Source organism: Magallana gigas, chromosome 3 (assembly GCF_963853765.1).
Source record: "Magallana gigas chromosome 3, xbMagGiga1.1, whole genome shotgun sequence".
Classification (NCBI taxonomy): Eukaryota; Metazoa; Mollusca; class Bivalvia; order Ostreida; family Ostreidae; genus Magallana; species Magallana gigas.
Genome location: NC_088855.1, coordinates 7,604,404 through 7,631,933, shown reverse-complemented (window position 1 = coordinate 7,631,933; position 27,530 = coordinate 7,604,404). Strand labels below are relative to the sequence as shown.

Here is a 27,530-nt window from a genome sequence, read left to right as displayed (position 1 = left end):
CACTGGATGAATGAAACGGAGGATTCTCTAATGATAACAAATCACCCTGAATTCTCGTTTCTCTTCTATCTAGGGTATTGTGCATCTCTTAAGGTTTATGGTGATCAATTCTCCCACGACATTAATTTCAGACAGTTTTATGAGACTGGTGGAGTGCATGACAAGCATTCGACTTAATGATACTGACAACACATGTATGGTCACACTGTGAATCTAAAAAGTTAAAAAACAGGTTTATAAATGAGATCTCAGTAACAAATTTTCATCCATTTTATATCCTCTTTTAACTATTCTGCTCCCCTTTCAACTGCTTCACTCAAACTAGAAGATGACCTTGCCACTTCCTAGAAAAATGGAGATTGTTCGATCACTTTTTTCAAAGAAAAAGATGCCTCATGACCTTTCAATAAAATCAAGTGAAATCAGGCAAATCTTAATACTGAGTCCACATAAATATGCCGTACTACATTGTGTGTCAATTTTGACTATAGGGGTAGCTAGGTAATGATAAAAATAAAGCCTTTCATCCAACTTAATCTGTCCAAAAGGATAACACAAGATCAAATTTCATCCTCTCAGATCTTAACAAACATTAATTTTAACAAATCATATTCAACAAAAAACATCTTGACAAAAAATAAATCTTTTCGTTTTCTGACGTTCTTGGGTTTCTCACTTCTTGGGTAATAACAACCCACCTGTAAAAAACCGTTTACTCAAGTTTTACAATATTATTGAGAGATGTTAGAATCTATTTTATTCATCGAGATTTTAAAGGAAAATCATTAACATTTATATTACAGCACATGTAATTGTTTTGCAACAGTATAACTTATTTTTGAGCTTAGCTGAAACAGGTGGAAAATGAAAATAGCCAAATGTATTTATCCGTGATTTACTGCACCTATATGAATGTTTATTTCTAGTGCATTTCCAATTCTAGCTATTAAATCTTACCATCCTTAAAATAGCACAAAATGACAGATTGCTACACATATTTAATTCTCTTTTTAAAGTCTTCAATGTGAAGACAGCTGCTGCTGACAATTTATCTCAAGATAGACATATATACATACATACAGACAGACAGACGGACAGACATGTCTATGTGTATAATGATGCATACTCTGCACTAGTGAGTGGACATGAATTCATAGATAGAATGGAAAACCAAGGTTCTTTATTACCTTAAATTGAATGAGTAAAACATATACAAAAAGTCAATTTCTTTTATTTGCAATATCCTTGTAAGATTTGCTGTATATTATTGGGATAAGATCATAAACTGAGTTGAAAAGCAGATATTCAATATCTATTATGGCGAATCCACAAGTTTAAGTAAATTACAGTTGACTCCCATTATGAGCAAGAGTTATCATAATTTCATATAATCTTGATGAATCTGAATGAAACCGGCTATTGTTATCTTAATTGAAGTACTTGGTAGAGAGATGTTTTAGAAACAAAATATTATTCTGACAATATTTAAAAACTTATATATGTCTCTAACTGAAATATTCTTTCGTTATTTAAGATAATTATAGATGGCATGGAAATGCATGTTATAGTTGAGCGATTGACTTAAAACTGAGAACAAAAGTATGGTTGTTTTGGTTTCACCATAAAATGACAGGGACTTCTTGCATTGACATATCACTTAACAGCCCAGGAAATCTTAAGGAAGTGACATTTTCTACAAGTAAATAATTTGGTTTTTCCACAACAAAAGATGTCTTAATTAACAGCGCCACCTGCGTTTTTATGGAGTGTATCTGAATGTCAACTGCACTCCCGACAAAACCACTGTTGTATTTATATCAGTCTCTTGAATTTCATTGACCTTACTGAATTGAATTAATGCATGACGCATAAAAAAAATTCATCAGAATAGAAGTCCATTATGTAACTTTGTTCAGTGTCACATAAATAAGACTCTAATTATGACTGAAATATGTGACATAATCACATGATTTTAAAAAATAATATTCATAGCAGATGTGAACTTCCACATAGCAAAACCTGGGCAGGATGTCTGCATGTCTATGTGCATATCTGCATCTCCCTGTTTAGCTGCTTACAGAAATCAATACTCTCCTCTAAAAATAATTTCACACTCTGCTGTCCCACCCAGAAACTTAGACCCTCAGGATTCTTGATTCCCCCAAGATCCCCCCCAGCCCTCTATCTTACCTGTATGCAGAATCATGACTCGGTCCAAAGATACTCTTCCTCTTAACTAAGTTTTCCAGTCAAAATATTTGACATATTTTAGTTTTAGAAATGCCAAAAAGCACACACTGTTGGCAGAAAACCCCCTTACTCCAGTCATATACACCGCTACAAGGCTAGACATCTATTACATAACTCTGACCTAATTATGGAGCACCTTCAAGGCCATGCAAAATACATCCTAGTTTTCAGATTTCAGAAAGTGCTGTAAAATACAGGTAGCTTAGGGCTACACCAATTGGAAATGATGGGATTTTTCATTTGCCTGGGGTTTGTGTATTACTAAATGCGTTTGACGTCGCGTTACCTGATAGAATGTAATGATTTATTTCCTGCATGACGACATGTTTTCTAGATAGCATGTCACAAGACTTTGCCCCCGACCAGTCCCAATACCAGAAAAACAAAATTCATTAACAGCTTACGGAAAATTCTAACATTAAACATTTAAGATCATGAACAATTAGGTAAGACCCAAAATGGAAGTTACTTGTGTTAAAGCAAGTGCTCGAGTATACGATTAAAACTGTGTACAATTGCTCAAGAAAGTACTCAGTAAATTACAAGGGTTGTGTACAATAACTCTAGCTGTGAATCAAGTGTACATCATAATCATAATGGTGATTTTAGAGATAATTTATTAGTTAACAGTTACAAAAGATATTACTAATAGATAATTCAGTCTTTTTTTCCTCTCTCTGATACTTTAAAAATGTGAATAATTTGAGAAGTGTAAATTATTACTAGGCGCAATGCATTTAGATTTTGCCTAAAATCTTACAAACAAAAACCATAACCGTATATTCATTTTTTTTTTTGCGTGTTACAAAATTTGTGAAAATGTGTAACATTTTTTATTTGCGACAGTCTTTTTTTTGCGACTAGAAATGTTTCCTATAGAAATTAATACAAATTTATACAGGATATAATTTCTGTGATTCAATAATTTGCGATATGAAAGTGATTGTGAAAAAAGCGAAAATTAGATGCGAAAACTACTGGTAACAACAAAGGTTTTAGAAACAACCGAAATCACCATTTTTATCTCAGCTAGCTGAGAGTGGAATTCACAAGTTCAAGTTTATAGTCTTCATTTTTCTGAACATCCTTGTCTTGCGACCATTTTTTGGTAATAATTCAGCCAATCATGAGAATAGCGCATTATAGATATTCTGGATATTTTTTCGTACCATCATTTCACTATCAAACCAGGTGTACTACAAAGAATGCGCTTGCTATGACTTTACATGTAGTTAAAGGCATTGCTAACTTACAGTCCCTGAAACATTCTACTCTCCCATTTTTACAAGGCATTCACAATGTGCTCACTGTTAGTGCGTTCAATTGCGCTCTCCGCTCTACTATGTTCGTGCTCGCTGTACGTTCACAAAGCGTTCAATTTGTGGTCATTGTTCACTTATTGTTCAGTCAGATAATATTATATTAAGGCTGATACAATACTTACATGTAGTTTGTTATTTTTTCCTGATTACTGACAAATCAAAATATAAGGATAACTCCAGCGACACTCCGAATAAGGTGTTTATCTTGCTTTAGGTGAGGCAAGAAATATTTCAGTAGATATACGAGTATTCTAATTTCAATTATTAATTATCACTTCTGTGCTGCATTTGATGCATTTGATGCACCATGTCTCATGTTAACTTATATATTACCATTTGCAAGATGTTTTTTAACATGAACCTTTCAGACAGCTTCTGGGTTAACTTTTTAATGATGTCACAATGATCACATTACACTTCTAACTTTTAACAGTTACATTGTTTTAAGCATAAAAATATGGTTACCGGTATGTTAATAATTGATTTGCCTTTGCTAAAAGTAAATATAAATAACTAGACAACATTGAGATGCTGACCATCTCAAAGGGCCCCGCTTAAATAATGGACGATAGGATGTAAAACATTTCAGAGAAGTTTTCTTTGACCTTGACCTATAACTTAGAAATTTTCCAGCTGGCATAAAACTTAAAATTAATCTTATAACCCTTTACATACAGGCATTTTTGTTCAATCTCAGCAAGATTAAACAAATGGGAAATATTCTACAGTCTAAAACTGATCATATAGAGATCCACTATGACCTTCACATTGACCTAATGGTTTAAAATTATAAAGTCACTGCACACAATTAACCAAAAAGCTCTGTTAATATGAAGTAGGAGCCAAATAGGACCAAGTGGAGAGTATATATATGCTCTGAAAAAAGAATTTTGCATGATCCAATTGGCCTTGACACTTGACCAACAAACTTCATTCAAGGTCACTGCACACTCTTTGATCGTAGGCAATCTGTGAGTGAAGAATGAGCCATATTGGACCAAAGGCAGAAAAGATATGCTCCAGACAAGGATTTTTCATATAATTCTGCTATGACCTTCACATTTGACATAGAAACTTGGTTCAAAAATGCAAACATTAGTAATGCACCAAAGGTTTTTGATGACTTTGTTTATGTTTCAAATACATGTATTTTTCATTTATGATACATCATTTTGACACCAAATGCATGTCTCAATGTAATTTTGTATACAACATTTAAACAACAAGAGATGTTTGTGAAACACTTATGCCCCCTTCCTTGGAAACATCCACAAAGAAAATGAATGTAAACTGCAATTATATTTTGAATTTTTTTAAGTCCAAGGGGCATAACTCTGTCGGAAATTGCTCTATCATACCCAAAATCAAACATGACCTAGATATTATCATGATAAACACGTATATCAAATTTTCAATATGTTTATCCTATGCGAAGAAAATGAGCAGAAACTGCAAATAACTCCAATTTTTCTAAGTCCAAGGGCCATAACTCTGTTGAAAATTGCTCGATCGTACCAAATATCAAACTTGACCTAGATATTATCATGATAAACCTGTATACCAAATTTCATTTCAATATGTTCATCCTCTGCGAAAAAAATGAGCGGAAACTGCAAATAACTCCAATTTTTCTAAGTCCAAGGACCATAACTCTGTCGAAAATTGCTCGATCGTGCCCAATATCAAACTTGACCTAGACATTATCATGATAAACCTGTACACCAAATTTCATTTCAATATGTTAATCCTATGCAAAGAAAATGAACGGAAACTGTTGTTAATTAGCACCTCCTCCAAATGTTGATTCTATTGAGCACTTTGGGTGAAATTGTAATCAATCTTGGCAATCACTAATGTTGACTATGCATATACTAGTACATGTTTTCCAAGAAAGTTTGTTTGCAAAATCTTTTAAAATGATTGATAAATCACTTATGGATGCTTGTGCATACTTATTTACTTATTTCACCAAAATGAAATATTCTTATAAATCAGATGCTAAAATGACCAAAGGAAACTGGAAATGTTTTAAAAAAATCTTGCCCAATTTATTCAGAACCAAATCTCTTGTGTGGAAAAAAATTATTTGCACGAATGTCTCGGCATTTACATCTGTGCTAAATATTTTCTAGTACGAGGGTTGTCCCAGAATAATGTAGACAGGACACATAATTTATAATCTGTTCACTGCAATTTCATTAGACTTCTATGTTTTCTTCAATGACCCTTTGGCAAACAATGCTGAAAAGTTCAAATCTGTACTTTATTTATTTCTCGAGAAAATGAATAATTAGTAACAACAAGTTTTGTCAGGCGGCGCAATGTGCGACGTCAAAAATTTCCAGTTTTACGTTGTTGCTAAACCCTCCACATCGTTCACGACAACATTTACGTTTTATTTCCGAAAATGTCTTAGAAAAAATATTATCTTTGAACATGTATCTGCGTGCACATTCAATATATATTTCTAGTTTGTTTTGTTTTTAAATATTTTCTAAGTACAAACGATCTGTCGGCTCCAAACTTGCCCTGTATTACTTGTTGTCTAACGTCCGTCTTACCGAAATGTGTCGTTCAACATTTTGACGTCCATTGATATCGTTCGGGGTTTCTTTTTTCCACTTATTGTCATCATACTTGTTCAAATATTTTTTAACAATATTGTTTAACTAATTCACAAAACGCATTTCTCATCGATTCTGTTAATTTCATTTACTTCCAAAGCCGCTTAGGATTTATTTGATGGTCTTTACAAAATTGTATCAGTTACTGCTGCGCCGTCTTAAATGCTGAAAACGTCATTTTATTACCACTTAATTTTCAACTTGTCACAAAACGCGTTATAAAATATTTAAAAGTTTTATTATAGCCAAAACATTTTCAGAGTAAATAATATAATTATTATCAAATATCGGTGTATATTTTATTTGAATTTTTTCATTCGAAAAGTACTTTTCCGCCCAATTTTCAATTCATTATGTTGATTTTAACTTTTTGTTTTTGACATTGCGCCGCATGTAGAATTTCTGATCTAACATGCTTTCATTTCACTAATTTAATCTCAAACAATATTCGATTTTAAAACATTATTTGAATGCAAATTTCTTGAACCCTTTGTGGCACAAATTTCATCTTCTTTTGTCTTCGATTAACTGAATAACGCCACTTGTCTACGCTATTTTGGGACAACCCTCGTATTGAAGGAATTTACTTAAGTTTGCTCTCTTAAAAACAAATACAAGTATAAAGAGTCTGATATGGACATGTAGTAATAGTTATCACCTGACTGCATTATGTTGATGTAATACCGTATTTCACGGAATTTAGGTCGATACTTTTTTCCCCTGACATGTGGACCTCACCCTATTCATCGCTTCGCCCAATTTATGTTTTTTTTTTGGTTGGAATTTTGCAAAAATTTATGCAACCCTCCAATAAAATCATGAGTGTTTACTGTAATACTGCTTGAATTTCTGTGTAAAAATCGTATGGATTTTAATCAATATACTGTAGTAATTTATCATTTAAACAAAATTAAATGTAAATAGATTTATTTCTTCTTACATTTCTTACTTAGATCACTGACTGAATCATTAAATGCTGTCATGCATTTTGATCGTGTGCTTACGATAAACAGGAAATCGATTTCGCGCGGTAAAAGTAAAATGAGAACCGTACAAAGGGTAATTACGGGGGGAAATATCGTCGGGTAGAAATAAAAAAAAAATAACAATTTGTTTTCATAATAGAATACATGAACAAGTCTTTTTCTGTATATTCAACATAAAACTTTCGATGAAATTTTAGCCAGGTGTCTCTGAAATCAGTCTGGGTAGCGCTGACTTTATTTATACACAGTTAAACTCTCGGCACGTGCTACTCATGCCTGCAGGCTTCAATAAGATCAGAGGTTGACTCGTGTGTATATACACAGTAAAAAGTCACATAGAGACACAGGGTGGCATGTGCTACCGTAGTCATGCCTCCAGGCTAGGTAACTATCCCCCAGTTAACACCAGTTTGTACACATGGCAGGGAAGTAATAAAAAACGATCTTAAATTAAAACCGGCCGTACTGAATTATTTGGTTTGAAAATTTTGACGCAATTTCAGACATTTTCTTACGATGTTTTCAAGAAATACATTTTATTTCCCTTTTGTTTAAAACTGTGAAATAAGATTAAAGGCTACTATATGATAACGTTATTGGTTTAAACCATTTATTCATTAGAACTAGCGGTAATTTTTCGACCAATTCTTCGAAGTCGACCTATTTATACTTTTTTTTATTTTATGGCTAAAAACGGCCTCCTTCGCCCAATAAACCTTATCGACCTAAATTCCGTGAAATACGGTACACAGTCTGCACTAAATGAAAAAAATGATGTTTATCAAACATACAGGGTTGGGGTGTAAGGCAAGTTTGCATATTTATAGACATTGAAAATAAAGTTGAAACATCAATTACAAATTTCATTGTACAATAATTAAAAAATAGTGCAAATATAAGTATATAAGAAAGAATTATTCTTTGACTTTGGTAATCAACCTCAAGTTTGATCAAGACTAAAAATGTAGTACTATCTCCATAAAAGGCATGGAATGATTTCATATTCCTTAAACAATTCCTCTTAAGCATATATATCTTTGTTTGATGTTTTGAACATCATCTTTGAAACTGAGCTAAAAGCAAAAGGTGATGAATGCATGGATAGAAGGACAAATAGATGGAAAGACAGAAAGATGCATCCTTAATTTACATGGTTATAAGCAAAGAAAAATGATTAACCCTTTGTTGGTACCAGGAGATAACTGTTGAAATCCCAGCAATTTGCTTTTCTTGTAAGTTTAGATATTCTTGATATAAAATACCAAAGCGATTACAGTATTACCACTCTAAGGTTATTGTAACTACATTCATTTTCTTAGTTATGCAGGTACAGTAAAACATGGCTACAGTGAACACGTTCATAATGAATTCATGGTAACAATGAGGACTGTTAATTTGCCTTACCATAAAAATATTTGATGTAGGATCTAATTAATTACGTTTATAACTAAAAAAAAAATCACATGTCAATGGTGCTTGGCTTTAAGGATGTTTCACTGTTTACTGAAAGTGTTTAAAATGTTCTTTTCATACATGTGCTACTCTCCTACACTCATTTCCTATATTTTTATAGAACTAATCAGAAATACTTAACGTACATTTACTCACTATAATGCTTTTGTTATGCATTACATCAAGATTTACTTAATAGATATACAATGTGTAGTTATTGCTTTTATTGGCATTGCACCCAAGATGACATCTTCATTTTGTGTCAATATTACTCTTGCATGCTAAAAGTGTGCTTATAAATTGTTATTACATTGTATAGCAATGACTCTGGTAAGAACATTTCTACTCATTAACTAAGTATTATTAAAGTGGGTTTACATCATTTCTATATAAGACTCAGGTTTCTAGTTTGCATTAGCTAATGTCTTAGTTAATATATTACATTACCTCTCAACATTAATCAAGCAGGCTTGATGATCAGCAAACTACCCATCAGATTTTAAATTTTTAAATATGATTTAAATTTTTCTAAGCTATAAACTATCATTTAGCAAAGAAAATTTCCAAATACATCAGCTTTAAAATTTGAATATGTTACTATACCTTTATACACAGCTTTTCTTTTCTTTTTTTCATTTACAAAAAGATTATTTTACAAAGTCAAATATGGCCATAACCATTCAGCCCTCTTAACTATTCCTATCAATGTTTATTAACTATTCCTATCAATGTTTATTAACTATTCCTATCAATGTATTAACTATTCCTATCAATGTTTATTAACTATTCCTATCAATGTTTATTAACTATTCCTATCAATGTTTATTAACTATTCCTATCAATGTTTATTAACTATTCCTATCAATGTTTATTAACTATTCCTATCAATGTTTATTAACTATTCCTATCAATGTTTATTAACTATTAATATCAATGTTTATTAACTATTAATATCAATAATTATGAGTGTAATTTCAATCAGATAGTACTCTACTTATCCTATTTATCACTTTTATTACCTAACAGTTATGATTGTCTCTGCAAACCATGGGAAGTGATGATCATGTACTACACTATAAATGTAGTTCAATTTCTGAGATCTGGTTAGTAAACAGGTAAATATCATTATTTACTTTAAAAGTACAAAACCAAATTTTTAAAATTTCAATGTTTTCAATGTCAGCCAGTCAAGCATTTCATACTAGGATCAACTGGCGTAACTTTAACATTAATGTTAACCACATTTATAATGCAGTAGAAAGGTTTCTGATCATAAGTTACTTCAGATAGTAACTAATCGTTCACAAATCTATCAAAATAAGTCAACTTTTTTTCAATGTATGTACACCATAAAATCTGTGTCTTTACAATGATACTAAGTTGGTCATGTCTCCATAGACATTGCTGGTGACTGGTTTTAATACATTGTACCAAATTTTGCAGGAATTTCTAGACCCAGACTGAACTCAAATTTCATACAAAATAGATGTAGAGATCTTCTATAATTAGCTGATGCTACTATAAAACCAATAAGGTAGAGTCATTTCAATTAACAACAGACCCTCTTAATATAGGCATGACAACTCCTTCCTGAAACATATGCAACATAAGAATGAAAAACCTGTGGATACATATTACCATCAGTATTGGCATAAATGAAAGCTGAAAGGTCACAATGCTAAGAAATGGTCAAAATGTGTGGCCCTTCAACTACACTTGGCTTATTAAAATGAGCCTTACTGTTTATGATTCTAAAGAGAGACAAAAAGAAGAGAATAATCTGTAAGTGCTCTTAAAATTTAAAATCAAGTTTGTCTAAAGACCCAATCAGTGGATACAATTTTAATATATGTCACAAAAATGTCATTCTAGAAACATCACCGATATCTTTGCGTCTTTTATTCATATATTTTTTAAAAGTTTTTACTAACAAGAAGTTTTTTGGAAAGATTTGAAGAGATTACTTCCTCAAGGCTCACATCTTTGAATATTTCTCAAAAGTCCCACCAAATTACAATTTTTTTAAACATATTCATGCAAGTTAATCATACATTAATGTAGAAATGCACTAACAGACATAGAGACAACACACATTTGTTAACATTTGCTGCTGGACTTACTTGATTATCTTCACAGCAGGGATTTGGGACATTAGAGGTAATTTGGGACCAATGCATATCTCAAATAATAGAAATCAGGGGAACTAAACAACAGGGTTGTGTCCCTTGACGGAGAGCTGGGGTTATTTAAGCAGGTAGAGACTGTTGACTTACCTGCAGACATCCCTTGTGTAGACATGTCCCCGACAGCTGGACTCTGCAAAGACATAAACCCATTATTTAATATATCATTACATAACTGATACATGTATTTATTATTTAATTATTTATCTTTTTTTTTAATCAATTATCAAATATATCATATTATACTACATTGTGCTTTACAAATAATACATCTTTGAATTCCTTTTCATTATATTTCCCCCTATTCTCGTATTTTCATTATGCTTTCAAGAATACAAATCCAGAAAAATTTACATATTACAGGTCTAAAACTGTCTCCTGATTCAGAGACTTGTCTGCTCGGAGTTTATTTCACCGATTTCAACCTGCATATATTTAATACGAGACTAAGGAGCATGCAATGATTTTCATCGTTGGAATGAAATCAATTAAGCAATACAAGGGTCTCATCACTTCCGCCCAGTGGTCTGTATACCCTATTGTTAGTACTTGACACTCCGTGGTTGACCCGAGTTTGGTGGCCCCAATACCTGTACAGAGTCATTGAGTTGCCAGACAGTCTGTAATGTCACACCTGATTAACACCAGACAGACAGCGCAGCATGTCGCTTTGTAATCCATCATCCATGCAATTATCTACCGCAGGACCGAACTCGCTCAGGTAGAACCAAAAAAAACACCTGACGTAATTTCTATTACATTTATTATTTATTGTATACTGATGTTTTCAATGTGTGACACATTTCAAATTCCTTTGAGAAGTGTTGCAGAAATATGATTTCAATTCTTAATGTGAACATCTTAGAATTTCAGATACACATCAATTTTTTTTTCTAATTTATCTATCCATGTTTCAAAGGAGCAAAGATTTCTTTGAAGTAATAAAGTGAATAACTAGAGTGAATGAAAATACCTTTGTCAATCATTCATATTTTGTCTGTTTTTTAAAGTAAACCATTTGCTAAAAACTAAAATATTAACACATTTTTTTTTTTGGAAAAACTTTTTACAGCCCACTAAGAATAGTGTACATGTACTTTTATTAACAAGGGTAGTTATTATTGTTTGTTTTAATGAAATGCTTAGTGTCATAAATTTATTCAATTGAACTGTACTGTACACAAGTTTAACAGCTAGTGAAGAACGCTGTTATTCCATTTGAATCAAAATGAATTTAGCTTGAGCGCAGTAACAAGAGGAACAAGAGGAACAACTCTGGAAGAATAAAGAAAAGTCCTAAATTGAATTAATGAAATTAGTTTAAACTACAAATGTCATAAGACAGTAAATGAAATCTATTATTAGTTTAATTTCCAGCAAACCTAACCAATCATGTTATCCGTACAAATAAAATGAATTTTTCAATTACCATTTTTCTCTCAAGAAGCACCGAGGGTTGGCCAGTGATTTACGATATTCTTCATTTTAGGTGGTCATTTATATTATATACTGTCAGACAGGAAACTTAAGTGAAGGGGCCGAGATTTAAATGACTTCTTAATTGCTTTGCTCTTCATTTTATGAATGAAATCCTGAAGGATCTGAATACTTAAGCATTAATATCAGTTTTACAATCCAGTATTGTGGACAATAATGTCTCTAATTGCAGGAGAAATGATTCAACATGGTGTGAAGTTCTCACGGAAGCTTAATTACTCAAGATGGTTACATAATGAAATAAAACTTGCACCAAAAATAAATACAAGTCTATTAACGAGGCTCAAAATGCATAATATGGAATATTAATCCCAAAACCGCTCATAAGCAGACACCTGAAGTATTTGATAAAGAGAGAGATACCATTTAGTAATTTCCCACACACACCAGCCCGTCCTGTGGTGAATGAAGACGTGAGACAGTTGTGTGTCAGTTGCAGGGCTCGGGCTATCCATCAGGAGATACCCCACTGCTCTATAAGCTTCACCATCTCCAAAAACATCCTCTATCAAACACTTGCTATCAGCAACATCACCGACTTTGATGTAACCTAGATCTATGTTCAAACTTTTTAAAGAAGAAAACCTTTTACTGGAGTGAACTTTAGATGACACAATACCTTAAGGAGGAATATGGGACACATTGAGATATTAAAGTATTAACATGGATATAAAAAGTACAGCATTTTAAAGATAAAATCACCATAAATGTTCAAAATTTGCAATACTTAGCCAGATATAGATTTATATATTTTTAAAAAATTTTAAATATAAAAATTTCAACCCCCTGATTTCCAGATAAAAAAAAAAGAAGTGATCAACTCCTTTTATTGTCTTTTTCAAAAAGATATACATAACAAAACTCCAAATCAATGCAACCCTTAGTAAATTTAATTAACTTGAATAAGAAAACTTCTCCTACTGATTGTTTGACATATTGTTATATAAATATCCCCTTTTACAGTGTAATTTTTATAATCATATGAAGTTCCAAAGAAATAATACATTCCCTCCTGGTCCACACTGACTCCTACCCCAAAGCTATCATTTTAAGGTCAAAGGGCAACCAAGGAGGAAAATGCATTTCAATGTGAAAGTCACAGAACCTCTAGAATATTAGCACATCACCGCTACGAAAAAAAACCATGGTGAAGAAAAACAAAATGCCCATGGGCCACATTGCTCACTTGAGCAATAACATCCATAATAAAATCAGCTGTATAGAATCATAAACAGAATATTTGTACAATACAGTAAAACAGATCCAGTATAAAATTTTTTTGGACATATTTATGTAAAACAATAAGCTCCTTTTACAGTAGGATGATTTCAAAGTCATATCACAAACTGAGCATTGCAGATCTAAAGAATATTTTAAACATGAAAAGTTTAACCTATATCAAACATTGGGGCCTAAAAATTGTCTAGTGTTCACAGTCCAAGCAATTAAGAATAATATGTCAAGATAATTGCATACATATAAATTATTATATTTTAGAACATTCAAGTTTTTTAAAACAATTTGCAACATTTTTAAATGTAAAATTAGACCCCCACCAAGTGGCCCCACTCTACCCCCGAAGAACAAACCTGAATCTACACTACCTAATTTTGCTTTCACTAAGTAACAATTTTTGGCTGATTTCTTTATGATAAGAAGATTTAAAAAACATAATTTTCTATATTATTCCAATGTAAAAATTTGACTCCCAACTGTGGCCAAACCCCATCTCAAGGAATCATGATATAAACAAACTTGAATCTACCTTAATTAAGGATGTGTTAACTTTTATGGCCAATTGGATTTTAGGGTGGAATATCCCTCTGATAAAAAAGACAACTTCTGTAGAAAATAATCTCCCTTCGTTTCTGTTAACTCACAATTATTAAGGCATGTAGCAACATGGGAGGCGGTGCTGGGCCCCAATTTATATTGGTAGGCGGCATTATAGAATATAGAAAAAGAAAATTTGAACAGAATGAACTGAATATCAGCTTTTAGCAGGGGGAAAAAGGAAAGAAAACTTTCACAAAAAACTGCAAGAAGCGAATCATATTGATCAGATTTTTATGAGGCAATATCTGCATAAATATCCCTCCCCTTTCCCCAAATGGATTAATTTTTAAGAAAAAAAATAAAACTCAATTTTATGTACTTATAACATTTCAAATGTTTAAAATTGAATAAGGGTTTTCTATTCTGAGAGAGCAGTTATGGGACAAAAAAAATTGAAAAAAACCCCACCAATATCACATTTTCTTCAAGACAATATATCCCTATATTGAGAACATATCAATAACTGGAAGATCATTCATTTGATCCCCTTTTTGTGTTTTAATAAAATCTTCTGTTTTACATTTGTAGCATTTCTGAAACATATGGATCCTTCTACTATTATCCTATCCAAATTTAAAAACAGAAAACCTTTTCTGAAAAATTAGAAACTGTGGCAATTTATTATGTACTGTATGTAAAACATGTACGTTAAATAATAAAGAAAGATAACTCTTGCTGATTGAAGCAATTTTTGTTACAAACCTAAACAACAAAGTGCTATTCTGAACTAAAAAGCAGTGCTTCATTATGTTTTGTAATATGAATTGGCAATGTATATAACTATATATTTTTTTCATATACAGTTAATATTTTTAATTTTCTGCTGTGATGGTAAAATTTTGCTTTTTTTGAACAAACTTGAATCTACTCAATCTGAGGATGCTTCAACACAAATAATGAGTTTTTTAGCCAAATGGTTTTTGAGAAGAAGATTTTAAATTTTTTTTCTTTAAAAATTCCTATGTAAAAATTCCACCACTCTTCCAATTGTGACCAACCCTGTCCCTGCAGATCATGATTTGAACAAACTTGAATCTACACTATCTGAGGATGCTTCCTCAAAAGTTTCAGCTGTTCTGGCAGAATGGTTTTTGAGACGAAGATTTTTGAAAAATAACAACAAATTTTCAATAACTCCTTACCATCTCCCCTTAAAAGAGGGCATGGCGCTTAATTTTAATAAATTTGAATCTCCTTTACCCATGCAATGATACTTTGTGCTAAGTTTGGTTGAAATTGTCCAAGTGGTTCTGGAGAAGAAGTCCAAAATGTAAAAAGTTTACAGACAAAACTCACTGGCGCTTTCAACTCAGGTGAGCTAAAAACTTCAAATATTAAACATTAAGAACCAATCATTAAGATTTCCAGTTGTTTACTGCAAATTAACAAGTGCTTTTGCACCCAGTGCCACATGGACATTAAATGACTGTTGAACTTCCCTATAATGTCCTTGGCATCTCATCAATAATATATACTACTGAAATAAACTCCATTGGCTGCCATCTGCAGTCAGACTGTTAAAGGAAAGGAGAAGCTTGTCTCCAGATTACACCTGTAACGGTTATAATTAGATTATTCTAATCACATTGCTTTGCACTTTGTTCGGGACAGTCATCTGCATCCAGGTCTTTAATGCTTGAAAAAGATTAATTAGAGAAAATATGAAGCACTTTCTGATACAGCATTAGTGACCCTCCCCCAGTTACCAATCAAAGGTGAAAATAAAAGAGTGATGATCCAACCAAACCTTACCATTTATTCATGATTTTCATCAATTTTGCACATTAATTTGATGCATTTACTGTTTTTTACCATAGGAAACTACAAAGTGCATGTCAGTATGGGGCATCAGCATTTTGCTAATTATGATCTAAATGTAGGACATTGTTTCAGTGGAATCTATATACAGCTTTCAAAAGATGAAGGCGGTTTGAATAAATATAGAGATGGAATACTTTAACACTGACAGCTATAGTCATATTGATGATTAATGTTTGTCTGACCTTCATAGCTGTATTATACCCTTTTATATACGAACTGCAGGTGTTTAAGTTGCAGCATCGCAAAAAAAGGGGTCAAATGCCAATGCCATATCAATTAGTCTTCTTTGCTGGATTATAAAGTATCAATATTATCATAAAGTATTCAATTAAGCCTTTCCCTTTAGCATTTCCTAGATCAACTGAGTAGGATGTTTTTATCATAAGATGATATGCCTATGCCAACAATGACAGGCAGACTTCTCAATTCATTTGGAATGTATCATGTAATTAGCATCAAGACAAACCCTAATGACACAAATAGATGTGAACCGGGAAGACACAGAGCCAGCTGACAGAGGGAGCCGATGTCATCCATGCATGGCATTACATTTCCAATAGGATCCCACATTCTGATGGCCAAAGTAATCTTCATGCTTACCATGTAGACATGCAATGCAACTACTCCCACTGTTTTCTTGGATTACACCAATCACCTTTGGCATTATTCACCTGGAGAAGGTCTTTTACTTCCCCCAAACTTGAGCTGTATGCCATCAATATTGCTTGCACCTGAGACAGATATTTACCCATGCAGGTTCTGATAAAAAGTGCATCCCAGCTTAGCATTCCTTTTCACCACTGATAAAATGCAACATTCAACTTCCCCCAGTAGATAAGAACCTTACATGACGATTGTGCTGTTCTTATCTTTTGCAATGAATCTTGTCTATCAGCCAAGAAAAACCTTGATGGAGTTTTCATCCTGTTTCTTTTACAATTGAAGGGGCATGCTGAGAATCCTTCTGTCCAATTGTATGACCCCAAGCTGATGTCACTCCTTTCTGAGTGTGTTTTGATTTGCCTGGCCCTATGTACAGTACAGGTCAGTCTAAGGTCAGCCTCTACCTGTGCCCCTGTATCCTATTATCTACTTACAAAACATAGACACAACACAGACAGTCACAATAAAGGTCAAGGTCACAGTACCAGTAGCTGCTGCACTCTACTTATATGAAATCAGCTGATTCACACATTGCAGTTGCCTTGCGGTTATCATCCTATCAATTTATCCTCTTGAGTTTTCCTATTAAACTCAGTGGTGCAGAAAATCTTAATGTATAAAATAGGTATATTCAGCAGGTACACCAGATGAATTTTATCCAACATAATAAGACTTTCTTGAAAACAAGAAGATAACTAGCTCTAACTCGTTTCTTTTCCACATATTTAAGCAACCATTCTTTCATGTAAATATCTGTAAATTGAGACACTGGTTGGAAGGGAAAATATAAAAAGTGATCACTAATACTGTACACTACTAATGACTTTTGATTTTGGTTCACTTGTCAATACATGGACAGGTTTTGGTTGCCCATGGCCAAAGATGGAGTTCACCGAATACCTGACCAACTCTGTACAGTCACTGGAATTTTGTGACATTTTTCAGTCATTTTAAATTTCAGACAAGAAAACCTGAATGAAAATTCTTGGTAACAGTCTTTCAGCAATTTAAAAAAATCCATGGGTTAAATCAACTTTTCATATGCCATTTATGTATTCCAATGAAATAAAATGCTTTATAGTGGACAATTTATTTAAATAGCAGATAAATGATTGGACAAGAGACTCTAATAAATTTCCAGACGTTAATTCTGAGAAAAACTCAATTTAAAGTACATCTTAGAAAAGATCCTTTAGTCTACTCAAAGAGCATGATTGTGAGGTTTATTTCATGCTGGTGAGGTTTATATCAGATTTCCCAATATGGTCTAGGACAGTGGCAATGACAGACAAGACAGCAATGCTCTAGACGACTTAACTGCAAGGGGGTTGGTGTATGGATGAAGATATAGAATGACAGACCAAGGGTTGGTGTATGGATGAAGATACAGAATGACAGACCAAGGGTTGGTGTATGGATGAAGATACAGAATGACAGACCAAGGGTTGGTGTATGGATGAAGATACAGAATGACACACCAAGGGTTGGTGTATGGATGAAGATATAGAATGACAGACCAAGGGTTGGTGTATGGATGAAGGGTTGGTGTATGAATAAAGATATAGAATGATAGACCAAGGGTTGGTGTATGGATGAAGATATAGAATGACACACCAAGGGTTGGTGTATGGATGAAGATACAGAATGACACACCAAGGGTTGGTGTATGGATGAAGATATAGAATGACAGACCAAGGGTTGGTGTATGGATGAAGATATAGAATGACAGACCAAGGGTTGGTGTATGGATGAAGATATAGAATGACAGACCAAGGGTTGGTGTATGGATGAAGATATAGAATGACCGACCAAGGGTTGGTGTATGGATGAAGATATAGAATGACCGACCAAGGGTTGGTGTATGGATGAAGATATAGAATGACAGACCAAGGGTTGGTGTATGGATGAAGATATAGAATGACAGACCAAGGGTTGGTGTATGGATGAAGATATAGAATGACAGACCAAGGGTTGGTGTATGGATGAAGATATAGAATGACAGACCAAGGGTTGGTGTATGGATGAAGATATAGAATGACAGACCAAGGGTTGGTGTATGGATGAAGATATAGAATGACAGACCAAGGGTTGGTGTATGGATGAAGATATAGAATGACAGACCAAGGGTTGGTGTATGGATGAAGAAATAGAACGACAGACCAAGGGTTGGTGTATGGATGAAGATATAGAATGACAGACCAAGGGTTGGTGTATGGATGAAGATATAGAATGACAGACCAATCAAGAGAGTCTACACAAACCATGTCTAGTTTGGATAAGTACCATGTTTATGATAAGACCTTGACCATTCTCAATGAGCGCAGTTAAAGAACTAGCACATCTTCAGGTCAAAAGCCATGTCTTTATAAGAAATACTTGAGCAAAATTATCTCTACACTGTCAGACAGATGGACAAACAGATATACAAAGGGGGATTCTGAAATATCTTCAAATCTGCCAGGGAATTAAAGGTATATTTATGGCACTAAAGTTTACAGTAAATATGGATTTGAATTGGATTATAGATCAAAAAAGAAAATTTACAGAGTTTGTAATGAATATCTCATGTTCTTTATATAAAATTTTCCTATCTCTTCACTTGTAAGGGATAGAAATGTGAAATTCTTTAAATAAAAGTTATTCAAATTCACTACATTACATTCTGAAGAAAAAAACCGTATTATTATGGTAAAAACAACCTGTTTTCCTTCAGTAAAACAGACACACAGACAAAGTAAAATTACCTGCATTCCTGACCACAAGCTGATATCTTCTCTTTGATGTCGTTCAGCCATGTTGAGACCTGCATAGCAGTCAGGACTGAAAAAACAAAATCCAGTTTTTATCATCACTGTGGTGGTAGAATATTCAAAGAAACTTTTTTTCTGGATTGTGCAAGGAAAAATAAGAAAAAAGGAAATTTTCTACAACTCTTTGTAAAAATTTTATATTAAAAACCTCCTAGTTTTTCACTAAAAGTATTTGATCAAATAAAAAATTTAAACAAACAGAAACAAACATGCTTAGCGTATCTGCATCTTTTTTTTTAAGTAATTTTTTTTTTTGAGAAACAAATTTGAATCCAACATTTTTTTCCCTGGAGTGGTGCAGTTACTGCAGCATGTTTTTTTTATTACGTCTCGCAGGTTTAGAGTTAGCTACAGTCTCAAGTAATATAAAGTGACATTTATTAAAGTTAAAAGCCCTGCTGATTTTGACAGGCACTCCACTACCTCCGAAGTAAGCCCGTCAATGAGCAGGTCAAGAGAACCTCTTAAAGGAGCAGCAAGTTTTATTTTCTTTTTGTGAAAGAGATAAGCATCTTGGCATAAAAAATGCCTGGGGTTCTCATTTTTTCCCACTCCCACTTAAAGAGCATTTTATTGGTTATAAACCTTCCCAATAATTTTAACATATCATTATTTTTTTGTTTTTTGTCCGGGTTTCATGGTATACCACATCCAACACGTTTCCAAGTTTATACATACAAATAAATACCCATGTGCAGCGGTTGATTGAAAACATGAGTTTTCTTACAGCAATTGAATGATTTATAACAAGTTCTGCCTTTTTATGTTGTCTCTGACTGTCAGGAGTGAAAGTACAGCCATACATATTACATAATATACGTGATTAGTGACAGAAAATGCCATAAATTCTTATTCTAAACATTTAGAATTTCAAGTTATCTAATCCAAATGATAAATTCTTCTTAGATTCCATGACCTCCAGATGAGGGTCATCCAGAATGGTGTCGCATTCGTTCATCCGCGACCATTTCCATCACATGGGAAGAAACGATGCCAAATCTTGTGCCAGCTCTACGACTCTGACACATGACAGAGATCCTCGTATGAGGAAGCAGGCCCCGAGAAAGTTCACACGAACAGGAAGTGAAAGATGGGGAGGAGGCTATAAGTACAAGGTTATCACTTAATACAAGTACACTGCTGTAACCCCACAGCTGCAGGTCAATCCAGGGTCAGAGTTCAATGAATCTGGTGGTCATGTGGACAACTGTGGATTTTTAAGTGGTCAAGAGCTACTCCGCTGCTGTTATCTGAAGAAGCCAGCTTCGAGTCCTGAGATCAATGCAAGCTGTACATCAGTGCATGTAGATATCAAAAGGTCAAGAGACCTCCCAGGGTTCACTTGAAGCTCTCAATTAAAAGCCAAAGTCCATCAGTATGTTTCATTGTTCAAAGCTAAGAAATGGCCGTATCAATGCAAAGTATAGCTTGTTTCCCACCACAAAGACCAGAATTTCTGTAGCTAAACCACATGTTGGCCACGATAAGTTCTTTGAAGGAAAAAGTAAAAGCAATGACCATGATCCTTTTACAAAACTAACAACACCCCATTTAAGTGAATATCAAATTGTTCTTGGACATCTAAGATGTCCAGAATTTCATCTCCTGTGGTTTACATAATGCTGAACACAATAAACTTAAATTTATAAACTTAATAAATGACCATCTCTTGTTGTCTCTATAGTAAGAAGTTAACTAAGTTGTAAATTTCAGGAAAAAACTTTTTTCAAGAATGCAGATGTGACAAAAGATGCTTAATTGCGACATGGGCAAAAATTCAAACTTAATTTAAATGCTCCTGAAAAATTAGAGGATAGTAATTTAATCCCCACTTGCTGATTAGATATATAATTATCCTCTCAGGTGCACATAATTGTCAGTTTTAATGGTGTATAGAGATCGCAAAAAGATCCTTCATTATTTCTTAAAAGGACTACTATTACTGTTTTTATCCATTTCATTGTGTAGCTGTTACTTATCATTAATAAGTAGTTAGGATCACAAATCAAAAGTTGGGAGGGTAATTACTTAATTTTTTTTTTTTTTTGCTTGCTTACTTTTCTGTTGTGCAAAAATCACTTGACAGAAAAAAAGTGGCAGTGGATATGTCTTCCCCCTAATTTAACTTGATTTTCATCTGATTAAGCAATTAGCAAGGTATATCAAAAGAACTTCACTCTCACCACGTGCTATATTGTACATCAAGTTCTTGTAGTAATCTGCACACCAATGTAGCATGAAAAAATCCAAAGACTTGTTCTTTTATTTCACTGTTGGGGTGTTGTATTTTAACCTAGAAGGATTCAAATTTCTTATCGCCCCCTATTCTGTTTCATTAATGCTGATAGTACTGTAACTTGCTTAGTATTCAATTTTTGCTAAAATTTGTTCAATTATGTACATATAAACACATTTTTACATTTTTACCCTCTTTTTAAAGAGCCTATATCTCAATACTGGGAATATTCAGTGGTCAATGTTGATTCAAAAAAATAATAGCAGGTAGTTTTCATTTTAATGATTTCTTTTTACTGTTTCATTCATGTAAAACAGGGATTTTTTTAATTGGCAAATCATTGTGCAACTCTATACAACCAAAACTTTCTTTTCATGAATGTTTATCAGTTGAAACATATTACACTTTATTGTTATTTTGAATGACAAAATTAAACACAATTCTAAATCTGAATTCCATCACAACTTTTCCCTGATCTCCTCTTAAAATACACCTAGTAACCAGGCAAGCTAAATGTGACAGAGGTAAATCTCCCCACGGCTCACATTACCAGAGATGTACAGAGTCTATCATTTTTCATTCACTAGCTTACTATTTACAGGGTTGAGGTTGAATGTTTAATTACCTAGCTATGGCAGCCAGAGAGACTTCATTACATAAGCTGCACGCACCTGCCTGCAATGTGTCTCCTTCGGAGGATTGCCAGAAAACTAGAAACCTGTATTACAGCACCATAACTTCTAATTTAAAGTATTTACCGACACTTGTAGTCATACTCTAGGGGCTCAGATTGCAGAGACTCAATTAAATCATACCATCATGTAACAGATGCAAACTTTTAACAATGCTCTCTGAACAGTGTTCAATTCAAACATTTGACCTTAACCTTGTCCTTCCGGGTCAAAAATATAATTTTTGCTACTTAAAAATTTTTTATATTAAGGTTTCTATAACTTTTGGAACAGCTTTTCTGATTTTATTTAAATGTCATACAATATCAATTTTAGTTTGACATTTTTTTGAAAATTAAATCTTCTCTTCATAACTATAATAATTGTCATATTTAAGCTTGTCATTTTGATTTTTATTGCAATTGGACCCCCCCCCCCCCCCCCCTCCCCCAAAAAAAGAAAATAAGCAAAAACATTCTCACAAAAAAACACAGTAAAACATAAATGGCATATTTGTCGTTACATATTTTCTATTGTCTAAATTTTGACCTTGACATGAACAGGTTGAATTTATCACTGCATGAAGCATGTGGAACGTCTATAAAAAATAACGCAGGTTTGTTGTTATTTTAGATCCAGTGAGAAGACATGTATGTAGACAAAAGAAAAGAATACCGCTCTGTATGGTTGCAGGTGGTGACTTACTGGCTCCAATTGCTGTCAGTTAGTAGAGGTAAACAAAGTCTACCTGGCCCCTGAATATTTAAAATAATATTTGCCTCTTTTGGTTAATCGTTTTTAGTTTAAACTACTTCAGTCAAGAAACAACAGTTACGTACATTTTTTCTTGCCATGCCTCAATCATTTCTGCTATACATGCATGCAGGGTTTCCTAATCATTAAAATTGCTTCACAAATTTGATCAAAATTTGTATACAGAGAGACACTTTGTCTAGATGAGCGTGGTGAAATTGAATGACATATATTTGTAGTGAAGCAGCAGAGTTCTCCATTAACGTAAAGCATGGCCTCCATTTGGTGGTGATCACATTTCGGCTGGCGGTGATTACATAATGCGGTGGAGTGGAGAACGCTGTGTTGTACAAGCCCTGACACTGATGTGTTTTGTATCTTTTCTTATTGCTTTCAGCAGGTTAATTGTTCCAGCTGGGAGATGCGATTATGTCAATCTTGTAGAATCAACAATTTACCGATATCAAAGGCCAAATGCCTGCTTAGCTAGCCGCCTGTTAAACTGGCTGTTGTCCATTATCTTCATCTTAATGATACCTGTAAATGCTACGAAAAAATATCCTTCGCACAGGTTTTGATTGTAAAAAATAATTTTTTGTAGAACGTCTTTGTGTAATATATATTTCATTTTTAGAATTTTAGGAAAATTGTGTAATGCATTGTTTTAAAGTCTATGTGTACAAAATTTGTACATTCATGTATCTTAATCATATTGTCTCTTTTTAATGTTTTTGTGTTTTTTTAATGCTTGAACCACAATAAAGACGAAAATAGACATTTGCGATAGCCATAGAAAACCAAAGGTTGAATTACTAGGTAATTATATAATCATAAGATCTTAATTACACAAAAAATAATTAACACTGTCGTTAATCACACCAACCATATACACTAATTAGATGCTAGGCTGCCGACCTCATATTAACCTCCGTTTTGATTTAACAAGTGTAAAACAATGAGGTTCAAGACAGATTGCTTTTATAATTTCTTCATGTTTTATCCCCGATTTTACTCATACTTTTCATAGCAAAACTGAACATATACTGGCATGGGTTACATATTTCTTCTGCAATGCTGGGTATCTTCATTCCAACATGAATCTCCAAAAAAGCTTTTTTATTGTTTAAAAAACTTATATCAATAAAACATGTCCTACATGCAGAAGTATAAGCAATGACTTACAATCAACTATAATATATAAGGATAAAAATTTCTCTGAAAAAGTATTATATTTTTTATCTTTATTTTAAATAAATGTACTTGGAAAGATTTATTATACTTCTGTATACAATTCCTATGTAAACCTGTGTCAAATAAAATTGCTATTTAATCTTGTTAATTTTTAATATAAAATTAAGCTTCTGTACTATTTGTCCATGATGATTATTCAACGGCCTCGATTTCCCTCGCATTTAGTCTCGGAACTCCTTTGGTGTTATCATAGTCACTATGTTATATGCAAAGTTTGATAACTTTAACATGTTTAGTGTTTACCAGCATCAAACTCAGCATTGCAGACAGTATAATAAAATACCTATTTTCTGACTTTTTGGGATAATAGCAAGTCTTTTAATTGTCCTCATAGGCAGTAAATAGGTATATGATATTCCCTGGGGCAAACGTTTATATTTCTGTGACATTTTCCGAAGACAGCAATTGAGCATGTTTAAAAGCAGACAGGTTCTTCCATTTGATTCTTTTTCAATGCATATTTTGAATTTCATCATAAAATTGCCCAACTAAATAAAACAAAAGAAGTCAGTCCATGCCTGTGGACAATTTTTGACAAAATCTTTCATTTCCTCGTTAAATATGATAAAACCTTTCCTGATCCAGTATTATGGTACATGTGACACTCTTAAGGGTCGGATCTACTGGATCAGACTCCATGCAGGCCCCGATATTTTCCCTCCCCATCACTTTTACAATTTAGAATAAACTCAACAGTGATCATCAGTTTCATGAAAAATTAAAAAATGGTCTCTTGCCACTAACTAGATGACAGGTGTATACTTTCATTCAAATAGAAGAAAACAATATTTTTACAAATAGATGTATATTTGCATCTCACGAACATCATCCCACTGCTTAAAATATTTTAAAATCCATGTTTATAGTGAATTATTTTTTTTCAGTAGTTTATAGATGACATAACAATTTCACACTGGTTATATTGTAAATGCAATCATCATACATCTACTAGGCAGCTAAAATACTATTATACTGAGAAACTCAACTTCATCCATTGGCAAAAAACACCCCAAAAACAAAAAGAAATTTTAGAACTCAAGCTAACATAAACTTTACTTATTAATTGGGTCAATTGAGATTATCAAATAGAACCGGTAAGAAAACCCCTCCCCCTCTACAAAGATCAAGCTTGTCTAGATTTGCTGGGCTCTTATTGATTATCAAAATTATATACCCGTAAAATTATTTTTTTTTTTTCCATCGTTCATTTCAAACAACTGCAGGAAACACCTTGAACGAATGTATGGACCAAATATAGGAGCAAGATACAAAGGCTTATGACAGTTAAAATTAACATAAGAACTGCCATTAATCTCAAGCTATGACAGATACTTGTATATACTAACGAACAAGTCAAATGTACTCTATTAATACTACCAAGGGCATATCATAATTTAATACATAGATTTCCCAGAAGCTTACATCACCTATGATGCAAATCATGTCCCTTGCATGAATTTAAATTTCTTAAAAACAATGATCAGCTATAATGAAAGTGTAAATCATCTTAGAGAACAAACAATTGCATTTTTTAGCCAAATGAGAAGAATTCAGCATTGAAATAGCTTAAAGAGATATAGCATGCATATGAAAGACAGAATATGGTAATAATGTATGAACTGTAAAGTCCAAACTAGTGGCGATCCCTGCGCTTAAAAATGATTTAATGAAATACCACACTCAACTCATAGCACTCATTCTTCATTGGAACCACTTCAGGTTTTGCGCAAACAAAATGATTGATTGATATTAGCAGTCAACCCTGACAGAACTCTCAGAGAATTTTTTTTTACATCACGTAAAACAGAAGTAAGGAGGCCGGGCCTTGACGAATGGGTCGAGTGTGGAGTCTCACTGCGGGAAATCCACGCTAAATTCGGTGGCTCCGATTTCCACCAGATAATGGAACAATCGTAGTTACCACATACTGACAAATCCTACATCACTCTGTTTACAGTCTAAACCTTAGCACACTGTGAAAATGTAATTATGAGTATTCCGACTAGGCGATTTTTGGCATTATAATAAAGATATTTTTGCGAAAAATAAATGTCAATATGAGAGATTACATATCTGTCTGATCGGCAAGATTCCTCCCCTAGCTCGGTGAGGGTACATAGCAAGACCCCGGTGAATAGGTTCGCCTCTGAAGGCACCCATTGTGTGCCGTACCAACCTTATCTGATTTTGTTATCAGCTGTAGATAGACAAATTGAAAACAGATAGGCATGGATGCAAGAATATGGTCATTTCAGGCCAAACGTGCACCATTTTATCTACATTTCTTTCAATAGTGTATTAAATTTTACGTATATAATGCCAGTCCTATCTTCTCTTGAAATTAAGGAGATTTACAGCACTTAATAGCATGTGTTATATATCTGACATGTCATTCAACATACAAATCTCACCATGTGTCATATTTTTCAAAAATTGTATTGCAATTTGATAAAAATAAAAGTTTTAAGCATGTCTGTAGGATAAATTCTACGTCATTTAAGTATATATGCATTTTTAAGAAATAATTTTACTTCATTTGTACCTATAATACTCTATTAAAGAAAAAAATGTACTGATTTAAATCTTCATGTCATTTACTCCATTAAACCTGTACAATGCAAAATCACATCACACATACTGGTAAAATAAAATTAAGAGAAAATGTGGGTCACAAAAAATTAATTTGTATTTCATCAAAATTTAATCCTTAAATCATGCTCTACATCTTGTGAATATATAGGCCTTAGAACTGGGGGACTTTTTATTCCATATCTTTTTCCTGTTGATAAAAAACTTGACTGTTAATTACCAAACATTATTCATTTGGTAAGTTTAAGAGGATTGAAAAGTGAGAGTGATAAATCTTGTTCATTTAGTGTATGATAACTGCACATAGTATCTAACATTGGGATCAATTTTTAGTCTAATTAAATTGTACTTTTCTCAAATATAGTAAAGAAATAAACCCAACCATTCTACATCTCTGCAATATAGAAGGAGTATATATACATCACTATTAATCTCCGACCACTGGAAATGTCTCCGACCACTGGAAATCTATGTATCAAGGGAGGTAAATCTTATTCAGATTAAGCCTTTTATTTTTGAAACAGAATATTCTGATTATCAAAAGTTCAAAATATGCTGTTCTTCAGCATGTTTTAGATATATGAAA

The 27,530-nt window shown here is 33.1% G+C and overlaps 1 protein-coding gene and 1 long non-coding RNA gene across 7 annotated transcripts in view; one reads left to right on the top strand and one right to left on the bottom strand.

Moving 5' to 3' along the window:
• LOC109620686 (uncharacterized) overlaps nt 1–23,922 on the top strand; it is a 41,653-nt gene extending 17,731 nt beyond the window's left edge. The window contains exons 1-4 of one of the 4 annotated variants that reach the window (XR_010711760.1): nt 10,084–10,168; nt 11,181–11,538; nt 22,985–23,084; nt 23,344–23,922. This is a non-coding gene — a long non-coding RNA (uncharacterized lncRNA). Of the gene's footprint in view, nt 1–10,079; nt 10,169–11,180; nt 11,539–18,750; nt 20,560–22,984; nt 23,085–23,343 lie in introns of those variants that run through there. The other 3 variants (XR_010711763.1, XR_010711762.1, XR_010711761.1) reach the window with 3 other exon arrangements.
• Nucleotides 1–27,530, bottom strand: part of LOC105328460 (zinc finger transcription factor lin-29) — a 136,655-nt gene that overhangs the window by 34,540 nt on the left and 74,585 nt on the right. Inside the window, exons 5-6 of one of the 3 annotated variants that reach the window (XM_066078314.1) lie at nt 19,379–19,454; nt 10,908–10,950 (exon numbers count right to left, since the gene is read on the bottom strand). In XM_066078314.1, the coding sequence (XP_065934386.1) occupies nt 10,908–10,950; nt 19,379–19,454 (119 nt within the window). Of the gene's footprint in view, nt 1–2,190; nt 2,353–10,907; nt 10,951–16,719; nt 16,762–19,378; nt 19,455–27,530 lie in introns of those variants that run through there. The other 2 variants (XM_066078316.1, XM_066078318.1) reach the window with 2 other exon arrangements.